This window comes from Leopardus geoffroyi, chromosome C1 (assembly GCF_018350155.1).
Source record: "Leopardus geoffroyi isolate Oge1 chromosome C1, O.geoffroyi_Oge1_pat1.0, whole genome shotgun sequence".
Classification (NCBI taxonomy): Eukaryota; Metazoa; Chordata; class Mammalia; order Carnivora; family Felidae; genus Leopardus; species Leopardus geoffroyi.
This window is the reverse complement of record NC_059328.1, coordinates 184,251,054-184,264,385: the sequence shown is the minus strand read 5'-3', so window position 1 is coordinate 184,264,385 and position 13,332 is coordinate 184,251,054. Positions and strand designations below refer to the sequence as shown.

At 41.5% G+C, this 13,332-nt stretch overlaps 1 protein-coding gene across 2 annotated transcripts in view; it reads right to left on the bottom strand.

Annotated features, from left to right (window-relative positions):
- The window catches only part of PLCL1 (phospholipase C like 1 (inactive)), a 336,396-nt gene extending 331,361 nt beyond the window's left edge, over positions 1-5,035 (bottom strand). For both annotated transcript variants that reach the window (XM_045480635.1, XM_045480636.1), the window contains exon 1: positions 4,671-5,035. In XM_045480635.1, the coding sequence (XP_045336591.1) occupies positions 4,671-4,913 (243 nt within the window). In that variant the 5' untranslated portion in view covers positions 4,914-5,035. The remainder of the gene's footprint in view (positions 1-4,670) is intronic.
- Between the last annotated feature and the right edge of the window lie 8,297 nt (positions 5,036-13,332).

Genomic DNA, 13,332 nt, shown 5'->3' with positions numbered 1-13,332 from the left:
CATCTGCCAAATTGCTATGCCTTTTAGAATACAGCACAGGCCTCACAAAATGACTAAAGACAGGAAGCTCTGCAATCCCTTTCTAGAGCCATCCATCTCTAGGTGTTCTGGGTTGAGAAGTGGGGGGAGCAGAGAAAGGGAAATTTCCCCTGCAAGCCATAGGGCCCAAGATTCAGACTCTTCTGCCACTCTCTTAATAGGCTCATGTTGTTTCGAACTTAGAAAGTATTCAGACTGTGGCCTTCCTGCCTCTGAGAGTCAGCATAAGAGCACAAGCCCTGGAGTTAACCAGACATGGGTATGAATCCTAACTCCACATCGTGAATCAGTAGTTTTCTGTGCCTCTGTTCTCTACTTTCATTTATTATTTCTGAGAAAGACATAGAGACTGTGCACAAGTGGTGGAGGGCAGAGAGAGAAGGAGACCAGACCCTAAAGAAGGCTCCAGGCTCTGAGCTGTCAACACAGAGCCCAACGTGGGGCTCGAACTCATGAACCACGAGATTATGACCTGAGCCAAAGTCAGATGCTTAACCTACTGAGCTACCCAGGCACCCTTCTTCTCTACTTTAGAGGGTTTGCTGTGAAGATCAAGTGACATAATGTATGAAAGCTCCTAGTTTATAGTACCTGACTCACAGTAGGTAATACTTCATAATAAAATAAAACTCCTTTTGCCCCACGGAAGAGAGCCATAATTTTGATATGTGTCAACAGGTACCCAAGGCACATCTTTGAGGCTACAGCTCAGAAACCCACCACACTAGCCCCAAAATGAACATGACAGGATAAGACTGGCCATGACATAAAGTAATGAGACACAAAAAATACCAAAGCAATTACTTTCACAATTTCAGTTCAGGTATCAGCACGTCATTCCCATCTCCTATCTTCATCCAACACACCTACGTCCATGACATCCAAATGATGATTTCTTCTAAAGAATTTATATTTTAGTAGAATTGAAAAGAAAACATAGAACCCTTCAATATGTTACATACAATGGAAGAAAAAACAGCTATTTAGAAAACATGTATGTATTTCAGTTCCCATCATTACTATAAGGAATGAGGTATGCTGCTTTCTATTTCCAAATCGTTACAGAGTTAAAGAGCTATAAACTATAATCAATAGTATTAAATATTTTAAACTTATAAGTTTGATATCAAAAATTAGATAGAAAAATGGTCTAATATCTTAAGTAGAAATATATTCATACGCAGAATAGTACATAATTGTTTTATATAATCAAACTTGCATGTAAATAACTTGTCGTTTTAAACCCCAAGTCATCAAGAAGCAGTTAAGAAAGGGGTGCCTGGGTGGCGCAGTCGGTTAAGCGTCCGACTTCAGCAAGGTCACGATCTCGCGGTCCGTGAGTTCGAGCCCCGCGTCAGGCTCTGGGCTGATGGCTCAGAGCCTGGAGCCTGTTTCCGATTCTGTGTCTCCCTCTCTCTCTGCCCCTCCCCCGGTCATGCTCTGTCTCTCTCTGTCCCAAAAATAAATAAACGTTGAAAAAAAAAAAAATTAAAAAAAAAAAAAAAAAAAAAGAAGCAGTTAAGATGGAGTCTATTGCGATACTGGTATTCAACAATGCACTTACCAAAAACGTGAAGCATTTATCAATGTCAATGCTGTCGAAAATAATAAAACAGAAAAACACAGGCACAAAATGGATGGATTAAAGAAAACCAAGTTTAAGCCCCCCATTAAATTTTTTAAAACTTAGGACTTGGCATATAAGGGGGGAAACACAACTATAGTAGAAAAACAGCTATAATAGACGCTACAAAGATGTGTAAAGATAATTGTTGTTATTGTTTTCATCCGTTCAGAAGGAAACTGTTTTCTCAACTAAAATCATGTTTTCACAAATTAGAGAGGGCAAATTTACTGAAAACATTTCTTTTATTAATATACAAGACATTTCTTTTATTAATATACAAGACAGTCTGTTTCCTGGTATGATAAAGGAATGCACTATTCTGATTTGCCTAATATTCAAGTTAATAGAGAATATTCTAAATTGAGCTGAAAATAATTTAATATTTGATGATTTACAACCTTTCAGTGGCTCAGAGTTATGATCACGAATATCAATTATCACAATACTAAGGCTATTTGGAACCTCATTTAATAGTTTGATTAACATAAAATGTACTACAGCCTTTATTTTTTATGTATGTTTTAATGCTAAATAAAAAGAACGCTTGGCCAAACTCTGAAGAATGCGTTTTTCTCTCAATATAGGATATGTGCTACATATTTATTATATGATCTAGACCGTTTTTAGAGACTCTCCTTTTTACTTTGCTAAAGTGAACAAACCACGGGGCAGCAGATTCAAGATGCCAACAGAAAGGTCCTTCCTTGATCTCAGAGACGGTGTGGAACAGAACCCCACCACCTGCTTCTTTTCCCCATTGGAAGAGAATGAAGGCCTCTGGGAACAGACCCTAAGGACCCATGCTCACCAATGATCCACCAGGTTATTCTTGAAAATTAACTGACACATCAGAATGATTTTGGACAACCCACTAGGAATCAAAAGCACTTGAAGCAAATTTGAAAATATGAGGCCTATAAACTTCAGTTAAGTTTTATTATATAAATCAAGAACGTCAATAGTTCACCACAGATATATACAGATACATATGCTTACATATGCATGGAATATTTCTGGAAGGATACTTAAGAAAGTGTTAACAGCTATGGGGGCGGACTATGTAAGTGGGAGTGTGGAGTGGCTGGGAGTCTTCCCTTCATGCTCCTTTGCAACATTTGATTTTTTTTCTCATCTGCTTATATTATTTTTTCAATAAAACCTACTTTAAAATAATACCAATTTACTTCATTTTCTAGTACCTTTAATTATAAAAACCATTTATTAAATGCTTATTTTACTATTAAATAGGGGAAAGATCAAGTTGATATTCTGTTGCCTCCCGCTTTTGCCACAAAAATAAACCTCAAAACCAAAAAGGCACAATTACTCAGCAAGGGTCCTTCTGAGAATATAAACCAGAACATAATACAATTTAGAAACTGCAAATTAGTTGCAAGCATTTATATATTCCTTACACTCTGTTACTTTTATTTTTTACAACACTATAGAGCCCACTTTTTGTGATGGTATATTTTAAACTATCTTGTGGTGTTTGTTTTCACACACAGGGAACACATGTAGTATCAATATCTTAGAATCCAAAATGTAATTGTTACCTAAGTGTGCTGTTTTTTAAGTTTCAGAATAATATGTTTTCTGACCCGTGGGTTAAAAGGAAAAAAAAAAGTGATCACTTCCTTTTTATCCAAATTCACACCCGGAATGGAACACTCCTTTTCAAATCATCTAAAAGGCACAGAATAACAAAAACTACTACAAGTCATTTGCAACTACCACCCACTCTTCTTTTTATATAGAAATCTTCCTGTTGGTTTTAAACTTCCATGTGTCAGTGTTGGGGAACAGCCCAGACAATACTAGGAGCTAGGTGGATGTACTGTGGGCACAGTCTCCCCACACTGGCAAGGGGAGCTGGGGCTTGGGCATTAGGAGCTGGTTACACAGCTCAACCCTGAACAATGGTCTTGAATGTATTAGCACACCAAGTAAATTGAATAGTAAGTAGTTTCAAGTCCCTCTTTCAGTCTCATCTTTGGCAATACACACACACACAGTTTCATACTGACTACTCTACCAAAATCAATTTTGATCTCACATGCACATGATTACTCACGTTCGTTTATGCTGAGGCCCTTTTCCAAAGCCTAAGGGAGAGTTCTGACTTCCAGGATACGTAACCACATGTCATGCACCCAAAAGATGAAATCTCTAACAGGAGGCAAGCCCCGAGCGGAAGGAAGACAGAAAGAGATAAAGCAGGGAAAAGGCTTACAAATTTCTTGCCAAATAGATGGAGAAATATTGTCTGGTGGTCGAGCGGTCAGGAAGCATTTTCCCTTCCTGCGGTGGTAACCACAAAGACCTGGGATGATGCTCGGGGTATTCATTGACTGCTTTCTGCTTGCGCTTTCTGCAGTGCAGAAACTCTGGGCTCCACCATCGCTCTCCACTTGGTCACAGGGTCCACTGAAAACTCTGCCTGTCTACCGGGAAAGTTCACGCTTCTTGGGATTTCAGGATCATTGGAATCTGGAGGGTTGTTCTTGGGGTGGGGAGGTAGCTGTTTGTTTTTTGTTTTTGTTTTTGTTTTTTCTTTCACTTGAGGGTTAACTGTGCATTTCCTTTACTGGGGGGGGGGGGCGGTGGAGGGGGGATTAAGCTAACCTTCCTCTGGAGAGCAGTGCACAACCATCCTGTGGTTTGCATTTATATTGAATCCTCCCTTCCTCCTTCCATCAACGGTTTAGTGAAGCTTTCAGAGAAAATGAGAGAAAGCATCCATCAAAACGCAAAGACGCAGAGTGGAACTTTTCCTCTGCTGTCAGGGGGAAAAAAAAAAAAAAAAGTCACTTCTGCTTCTCACGGCCAAGAGCTGAGTCTGGGAACCTCCGGACGAGGAAGGAAGGTTTGGTAATGAGGGAGGTGGGAGAAAACAATGCCGAGCCTGCGATGCCTCCGGACACACCGTACGTGCATCCTGCCTGGATCCCCGACCGACTCGCCACCCACACCCACGCTCCCCGGGCGGCGCGGCCTCGCTCACCTTGATGATGCTGCTGCGCCGGGGGGTCGCCCGCGCCGCCTCCAGGAGGCCAGCCTCGCTATCAGCCGGGGCCCCTGCAGAGCCCGTCAGCGCGACCCCGCTGCGACGATCTCTCCACCGGCCCCCAGGGGCCACAGCCGCTCCGTCCCCGGAGGGGGCGTCCGGGCCCACTCGGGGGTCGTCTTCGCACCCGGCCGCGTCCGGCTGCGCGGGACCCTCCCTGCCCGCCGCGCCCTCGGCCATGGCCGGCGAATCGGGCTCTCCGGGGGAGACGGCACGCCCGGCAGCGGAGTCCAGCCTCTGGGCACGAGTGCGCTCCTGCACCCGGAGGCGGCCCCGCCACACTTTGTTTCACCGCCCGGGGGCGGCGGCGGCGGCGGCGGCAACTTTCTGGAGAGGAGACATCGCTTGGGTAGAGACGTCCGCGGGCTTTGGTCCAGGAGGCCGGCAGTCCGCTGGGGTAGGGCGGCGGGAATGGGGAAGGAGATGCGAGCGGGAGGGAGAAGGAGAGGCGAAAAGGAGAGGGAGGTGTCCGAAATGTGATGCGAACGCCTGCTCTGCGCCAGACAAAAGGCCCCCCGGCGGCTGGCCGGGCGGCCTCCGAGGCCGGGACGCGCGCGGCCTGAGGGGGCCGGAGCCAGACGACCGCGGCCCGGCGCACCCGCCACCTGCCCGCGGACCACGGCGCAGCGGCCCCAGGAAGTGCGGCGGCGGCGGCGGCGGCGGCGGCCTCCACTCCGCTCTGTTGTGACAGGGAGGGAAGACTTGTTTTGACAGCCCGTGGGGATTGGCAGGCGCCTGGGCCTCTGAGGAGCCTAGCGTCGCCGAGGAGGGGTCGGCCCGACCAATCCCCACCGCGAAGGGGTGTGCCCGAGCGCGAAGAATGGAAGAATGTGTTCTATAACTGGGAGCCGGCCCAGCCGAGCTCGTGTACTCGAGCGAAGGTGTGAGCGCGCGCGCGTGTGCGCACCCTCAGGCGCTCCGTGTACATTTTAGGAAGTTTAGATGTTCGAAATGAGCCTGCAGATGCAACAAAATCCGGGGCTGGGGGAGGGGGCGGGGGAAAGAAACCTTTGGCGAAACAAAGCAATTTGGAGAAAAGGAGGTGTTGAGCCCTAATGTCAAAGTGTTTGAGGTGACAGAGCGCAGCTTCGCACCATCAGGGGTTTACACCAACCCTTTGAAGTCAAATCCATGCAGACATAAACTAGGGTTTACTGAGACTTTGGAGTTGGATAATTTGCTTCAGGTTCCATAAAATGATCTTCAGCTCACTCTCCAATGTGAAAAAACACAACAAGGAAAGGGAATCAGATAAAAAGAGGTGAGGGTAATGGGAATAGAAGAGGTGAGGGTAATAGGAAACTGAACCAACTAAATCCCTTTGGAGAGCGACCCCTAGCAAAGCCACAGTTATGATATGATGGAAGTTGGCCAAGTACAAGATGAGATGGGGGATTTCGTCTCTGTCCTGAAACATCCCTATTTGATTATGGTTCAACCTTCTCTCTGTAGATAATCCTATATAAACATATTTTGCTCCTTTCCAGCAAGTTAGCAACCAAGAAGAGAGACACCTATGGATGATGCATTGTCACTGAAATTTACCACAGAATGCTCAGGTAGATGTAAAAGATGGCTCTGAGCTTCCTGAAAGGACGGAAGATGACAAGTTGATTTAAAGGCTTTTCCGTGTTAAACCTCATGTATAACATTAAATTATATTTTAATTATTAATAATTTGATAATTTGAGATACTTGTTCCTTTGTCTGGCCAAGGACATGAGAAATTCTTCAGGCTTTTAGACCCAGAATTTATTAGAATTTCAGAATTTTAGAGATGCAAGGAGATTAAGGGATCATCTAGGGCAAACTTTTCATTTTACAGATGAGACGAAGGCCCAGGAAGCTTTAGTTTCTTGTCTACTACTTAGTGCAGGAGCTGAAATTAGAATCTGCCACTTAACTCCTCCTGTAATCTCAGCTACTTTATCTGGCTCCTCTGGGGCTGCAAGCAGCCAGAACTGGATAAGGCCCCTGGGAGGTTTCAGACTTGACATCTGTCAACTTTTAGGTAACACTGAGAAAGCCCCAGTTTACCTTTTCTTTAAATATAAATGCAGCCCAGTAATGAATGTACTGTAGATTGGCAACCTCTGGTTTTAGAACCAACACCACCCTCTAGTGAGATTCTAAGAACTGCATCTGTAATGGCAAATGCTTTCTTCTTTCTTACATGTAAAAGACGGGAAGGGAAACTCAAAGTTTCCTTTTCAAGTGACCTGCCTTTATTACTCAGAAAGTAAAAGGGTCCCCAGACTTAAAACAACCATACTTGTCCTTCATCTCCATTAGTTCAGGGAATTCTTACCTTTCTTGTACAGGAAATATTTTTACTTGCTATCCTTACAAATATAACCTATTTTAGGCTATCATTTTTTTCTTTGATATTCAACTATTACTATCTTTTATTTTTATCTTATAAAGTTACTTTCAGAGCTTAATTTTTCCTTGTTACCCTAATAAAAATTCCATTATTGGATTGTCCTCCAAGAAATGTAAACAGCAGTTATCTTACTCATTATCTTGTTTTACAATATTAGTATCGTTTACAAAGATTTCTCACCCTAAAGATTTGTATATTATTCTGATAAGAATTTGTGTTTTTTTTTAATTATTTAATGTTTATTTTTGAGAGAGAGAGAGAAAGAGAACAAGTGGGGGAGGGGGAGAAAGAGAGAGAGAGACACAGAGAGAGAGACACAGAATCGGAAGCAGGCTCCAGGCTCTGAGCTGTCAGCACAGAGCCTGACATGGAGCTTGAACTCACAAGCCGTGAGATCATGACCTGAGCCGAAGTCAGATGCCCAACCTACTGAGCCATCCAGGTGCCCCCAGATTTTGTTTTTTAAGGTATTAAAATTAGTGTCACCTTACTAACATTTAAGGTCAGTAGTCTTCAAAGAAGGAAAAGGAGGAGGTGGAGGAGGAGGAGGAGCAGAAGCAGCTGCCAGAAAGTGTAGCGTGTAAGAATACAAAATTTTTTGTTTCAACTAGATGCTTAGCAGCCTTCTCTGTCACCCTCATGTGAAGGCAAACACACACACACACACATACGCACACGTCTCAGCCCTTTCTCCTTCTCTCTCTCTCTCTCTCTCTCTCTCTCACACACACACACACACACATATACACACACACCTCGTACTAAATCTTTTGCTCTGAGCATCTGTTCATAAAGGCTGTTATGTAATTCATTCTGCTTTGAGAAACTAGTTGAACCCTAGTCTAACAAGTCTTTCATACTATTGTCTTCTTTTTTTTATTTTTTAAAGTTTTTTTTTAATGTTTATTTTTGAGAGACACAGTGACAAAATGCGAGTGGGTTAGGGGCAGAGAGGGAGACATAGAATCTGAAGCAGGCTCCACACTTTGAGCTGTCAGCACAGAGCCCGACGCAGGGCTTGAACTCATGAGCTATGAGATCATGACCTGAGCTGAAGTCAGACGCTCAACCGACTGAGCCACCTAGGCACCCCCATACTATTGTCTTCTATCATAAGCTCAATAGGTTTTTCCTGATACTCATATTTGCAGTTAAAAAAAAAAAAAAAAGAACTCCACTGAATCTGCTCCTACCTGGTGACAGATTCTACTCTGTGGCCCCACTCCCAAAACTGAGAGAAAGGTTAAGCCAGATTTGGTTAAGTCAGTAGCCATGGGCACATTCCTCCCTCACCATTAATAACCACCCTTAGCCAAATTAATATCACCCACAATTCTTGCCTCTCAACCTTTTACCAAATAAGGCAGCACTCACTTGACTGGCAAATTGGAAGCTGGAGTCGGGGTGGGGATGTGGGTGGGGGAAGGGATGTGAATAAGAATAATTCATTAGCAATTCAAAAGTCACCACCTCAGAAAGGTGTTCTCTGATCACAAATCTCAAGTTGCTCCCTCAACCCCACATACATATCATCCTACTCATATTATTCTGTTTTGCTTTCTGATAGCATTTTATCACTGTGAATAAACTGTCCTGTCCATGGAATTGTTTACTTATATATTCTGTCATACTGACCTCCTATCTCTGCCCCACTAAAATGGAGAGAGAATGTAATCTCTAGGTGCAAAAGACCTTGTTCATTGCTTTATCTCCAGCTCCCAGAACCATGCCTGGCACAGAAGAGGTGCTCAATAAATATTTATGGACAGAATCTTCATCTTTGCAATCCTCTGACTAAATAAAAAAAAATCTTATTTTTTTTTAATATTTTAATTTTTTTAAAGTTTATTTATTTTGATAGAGACAGACACAATGCCAGTGGGGAAGGGGCAGAGAGTGGAAGAGAGAGAGAGAATCCCAAGCAGGCTCCACACTGTCAGCACAGAGCCCTGTCAGCACAGTTTGAGTTTGGGGCTCAAACTCACAAACCATGAGATCATGACCTAAACCAAAACCTAGACAAACCAACACTTAACTAACTGAACCACCCAGAAACACCTGATTCTTTTTTTAAAGGCTCTGTCACTGCCCATACTATAGGACTTCTCATCCTCTGGGATCCTAGAATTCCATCCTAGGGCAGAAATCAGAGCATACCCAAAGCAAGCAGTTGCAAAAGTCAAAGGATGCTTATAAATCAGAATAACTTGAAATCTAGAATTAGACTGAAAGACAATTGATAGGAACCTAACCAACTAGCCCAGAATCAATGACCAGATATGTCAATGTAGTTCTTCCAGCCCAGAGAAGTCACCGCAGAGCCCTGGGCCTAAGAAAAATCCTGTGAGAATATTAAGACTTTCCATACACTACCAGGAAATCACAGTGGCGGAAGAGAACTGACACCTGCTTTCTATACACTTGATAATCCTCTATGAAGTATTTTGATCTCCACTTTACAGATAAGAATCAAAAGGGTCAATTAGCTTGCTCAGTATCAGAGCCAACAGGAAGTGGAAATAGGATTTAAGTCCTAGTCAATGACTTCGAAGCTTGTGCTCTTCCTGCTGTATGAGGCTCTCATAGGGTGCAAGTTCAGTGAAGTCCTGCAGACTTCACTTATTCTGATGAGCCACTCCTGCAGATCACATTAGACATGACAACCTTTCCTCATAACTTCAGCATTACCTCTATGTCATCTTGACAGAGGGTGAGGCTTACTGATTCATCAGTGTGTGAGGAAACACATTTATTCTCTTGTTCACATATGTGTAAAAAAAAATATTTTGACATTAAGAGCCAATTCTCCTGATAAGTTCAAAGATGCACTAAACATGAGTAGGGGGATTTTCAACTGAGTTACATATATCTTTATATTCAGTCATAACACTCTCCAATACACACTGTAATCACTTCAATTTGCTGGTTCAAGAAAACAACTTGCAGGGTAATTTGTAATATAAATATTATAGTGGAGTAAATATATACAGAGTCAATATGCCCTCTTAAAATTCTTGGTTTATTTTTTTCTTCAAAGGTATATCTTTTCTCCCTTATGTTAGCAAGTAAGTAGGAAATTTCTGTAACTAAAACGTAAAAGTCAACTAATTTCATTTAAAAGTACAAGTAATCCATGTCATGATAATGGCGCTACAAAAATGAGAAGTTACAAATTATTTAGAATAAATCTAGATTCCCCACGTTAGTAAATCTTCAAAGTACTGAAAAGCAATACATTTAAGAAATCTTGAATTACAGCCAATGTTCTTCAATGTCTGATGGCTGCTGCTTCTTTCCTATGTTGGAAAACCTCTACATGAAAGCAGGATGCCTGGATGTCTGTCCATCAACACTGCCCTCTCTGGAATCATGCAGACAATGAGGCTAAGATACAGTATTAGGAGCCCCAGACCAATCATCTGGGAAAGTCTGTATGTGCAAGGCAAATGTCTTTTTAAAATAGGCAGTGTTGAACAAATAATAAATAAAATGAGATAGGCAGTGTTGATTTATTTTCTATGTATTAACTGACTTTGACATAGATCCTGGAGATGGAACTCGTGTCATCATTATGTTCCCCACTAATGCAGAAACCACAGAGGTATTTATGAAAACTACCACTGGAGTGGCACCAACGAGGCCCACATGAAAACTTGTTTCTCTTCTTTTTCTATCTTATTTGACAACTTGGATCTTTTCCAGGTGTGAAGTTATACTAGAAACCTCTTCAAATGAAACATACTCACAATGCCTAACACTTGGGATTCAGGAGTAAATACAGGTTTGGTTCCTCCTCCTCTCCCCATCCAGGTACATACCCCAAATCTACTTCATCTGCATATAGTAGGGGGTTTTTCTCCAATTTATGCCAAGATATAAATGTTTTGGGTTTTTTTACTAATTTTTTTTTATCATCTTAAGGCCCTTTGGAGGAGAATGAAGAATCATATTTCTTTCCCTAACCACTCCTTTTGGTCATGATGTATCATCAGCCTTATACCTATTGGGTTAACCCTATTGATATGCCTTTGTGGCATTCTACCTCAAATCTTTTAAGAGGAAGAAGCAGAGTAGAATATTTAAATAAACAAAATTTTAATGCATGCTCTAAATTAAAATAGAAGACAGGAATAAAGTACAGTCTCTTCTGTAAGTTTTAGTTCCCAGTAAGTTTTCAGGTGCATAGTTCTTTCATTAAGTATAATGTAAGTTTATCTGCTTTACAAAATGAAAAGTTATAGAATATGAGTCCCTGAAAAAAAATTCCATTTGAGGCCAAATGTCTAGTGAAAGCTGGATTGCTAACATTTGCTCGGTCATTAACCCCTGTGAGAATCCCCCAGTTCCCACCCTCACTGACTCATATAGGTCACCATGGATACAACTGCTTCCTTCCTTACCCACAGAGGAGGAACAACAGCTGCTGAACTACACTTGGGATGTTTGCCATTCTCTGTTCTATATAAAATGTACTGGTGAAAATGTTCAGATGATATCACAATTGTTTTTGAAAGATGGGGGGGAAGCATGTTGCAGGAATTATCTAACATATTAAGCAGCAGCAAAGAACTCAAATTTAACTTAAACTGTAAAGTGGGATAATAAGCAACATTGGACAATACTACATTTAGTGTAATGAGAGGTTATAGAGCTTTCTTTAAATTTTCACCTAACTAAAATGGGATTTTAGTAACTAAACCGATAGCTGCAGACAGAATTCATTTGGAAGATTCCTTATGAGCAATATTTAAACTCCAGAGGAAAAGCATTAAACATCATTATTTTTAGACTTATTTCTAAAGGAAAGGATATTTTTCTGATTTTGATAGATTTTATATTTCTCATCAACATACTGCTATAAATTCTGAACTTCAGAAAAATAAAATATATGTATAAAATAGAATCTTACTCCTTCTATCTACGTTAATTTTTCTTGTCTTCAACGTACAGATTAAACGGGTTTTTGTTTGTTTGTTTCCTGAAAATGTAAAGAATGGTGTGTGATCTGTGATTGGAACTAAAGTCAAAAGGAGTACTTCTACCTGTACACCCAGTAGATGAAAAAAATAGCATTTATTTAATTAGAAAAAAAGTATTTTCTCTTACTTCTCATCTTAATTCTCCTTACTCACCAATCATTAATGACATCCATTAGGTATGATTCACATGGAAATACTTCATTAACACTCTTTGTTTTAAAGATAATCTTCAGGGTGCCTGGGAGGCTCAGTCAGTTGAACTTCTGACTTGGCTCAGGTCATGATCTCAGAGCACTCAGGTGCTCTTGAGTTCCAGCACCCGCCCCCCTCCACCCCTCCCATCAGCCCCACATCAGGCTCTGATGCTGACAGCTCAGAACCTGGAGCCTCCTTCAGATTCTGTGTCTCCCTCTCTCTCTGCCCTCCCCCAACTCGCACTCTGTCTGTCTTTCTCTCTCTCTCTCAAAATATAAATAAACATTAAAAAAATTTTAAAGACAATCTTCAAACTCAGGGGGATGTTCACTAATTCTCCCTGTGGAAGAGTTTATGCCTACTCGTACCATTGACAGCAGGCTCAGCCATGTGATTTGCTTTAGCCAATGAAAGATGAGTGAAAGAGCCCCTTCTGAACAGAAGCTTCAAGAACCAGTGTATGCTTAACCATGATCTTATTTTCCTCTACCAAAGATTAGTCAGATCCTAAGTGAAAATGGCATGGGGCAGAGCTCAAGCCAATCTACGATGGATGCGTAACACGAACAAGAAGACAACCTCTGTGGCAAGCCACTCAGATTTTGGGATGCTCTTTTACTGTAGTATTACTGAGTTTCTCCTGACTGATACAGATACATAAGTTCACTGAAAGCCCTATGTTTTCTACAACAATGCTATTGGTTCATATGACTGGATACTATTTGATTTATACAGCAAATAAACATTCCTGGCATCTACTAAACTAGTAAAAACTAAAAAATTTTGGATTTCCAAAAATTGTGTATAGTTTGTTCTATTTCAATGACATATTTTTCTATTTATTTCTTTCCTATAAATTATGTAAGCCCCTGATTCTGCCTTTCTTATTAGATTTAGAAATGACAGCATAAATGTGAGCATATGCATATTCTTTTGGTATAATTATTTTCTTTTACCTGTCTTGAACACTTCTCTCCTCCTCCACCCACATCAACTCTTCCACTCCTTGAAGGTAACTCAAATTAACAACTTGAGTTGCCAA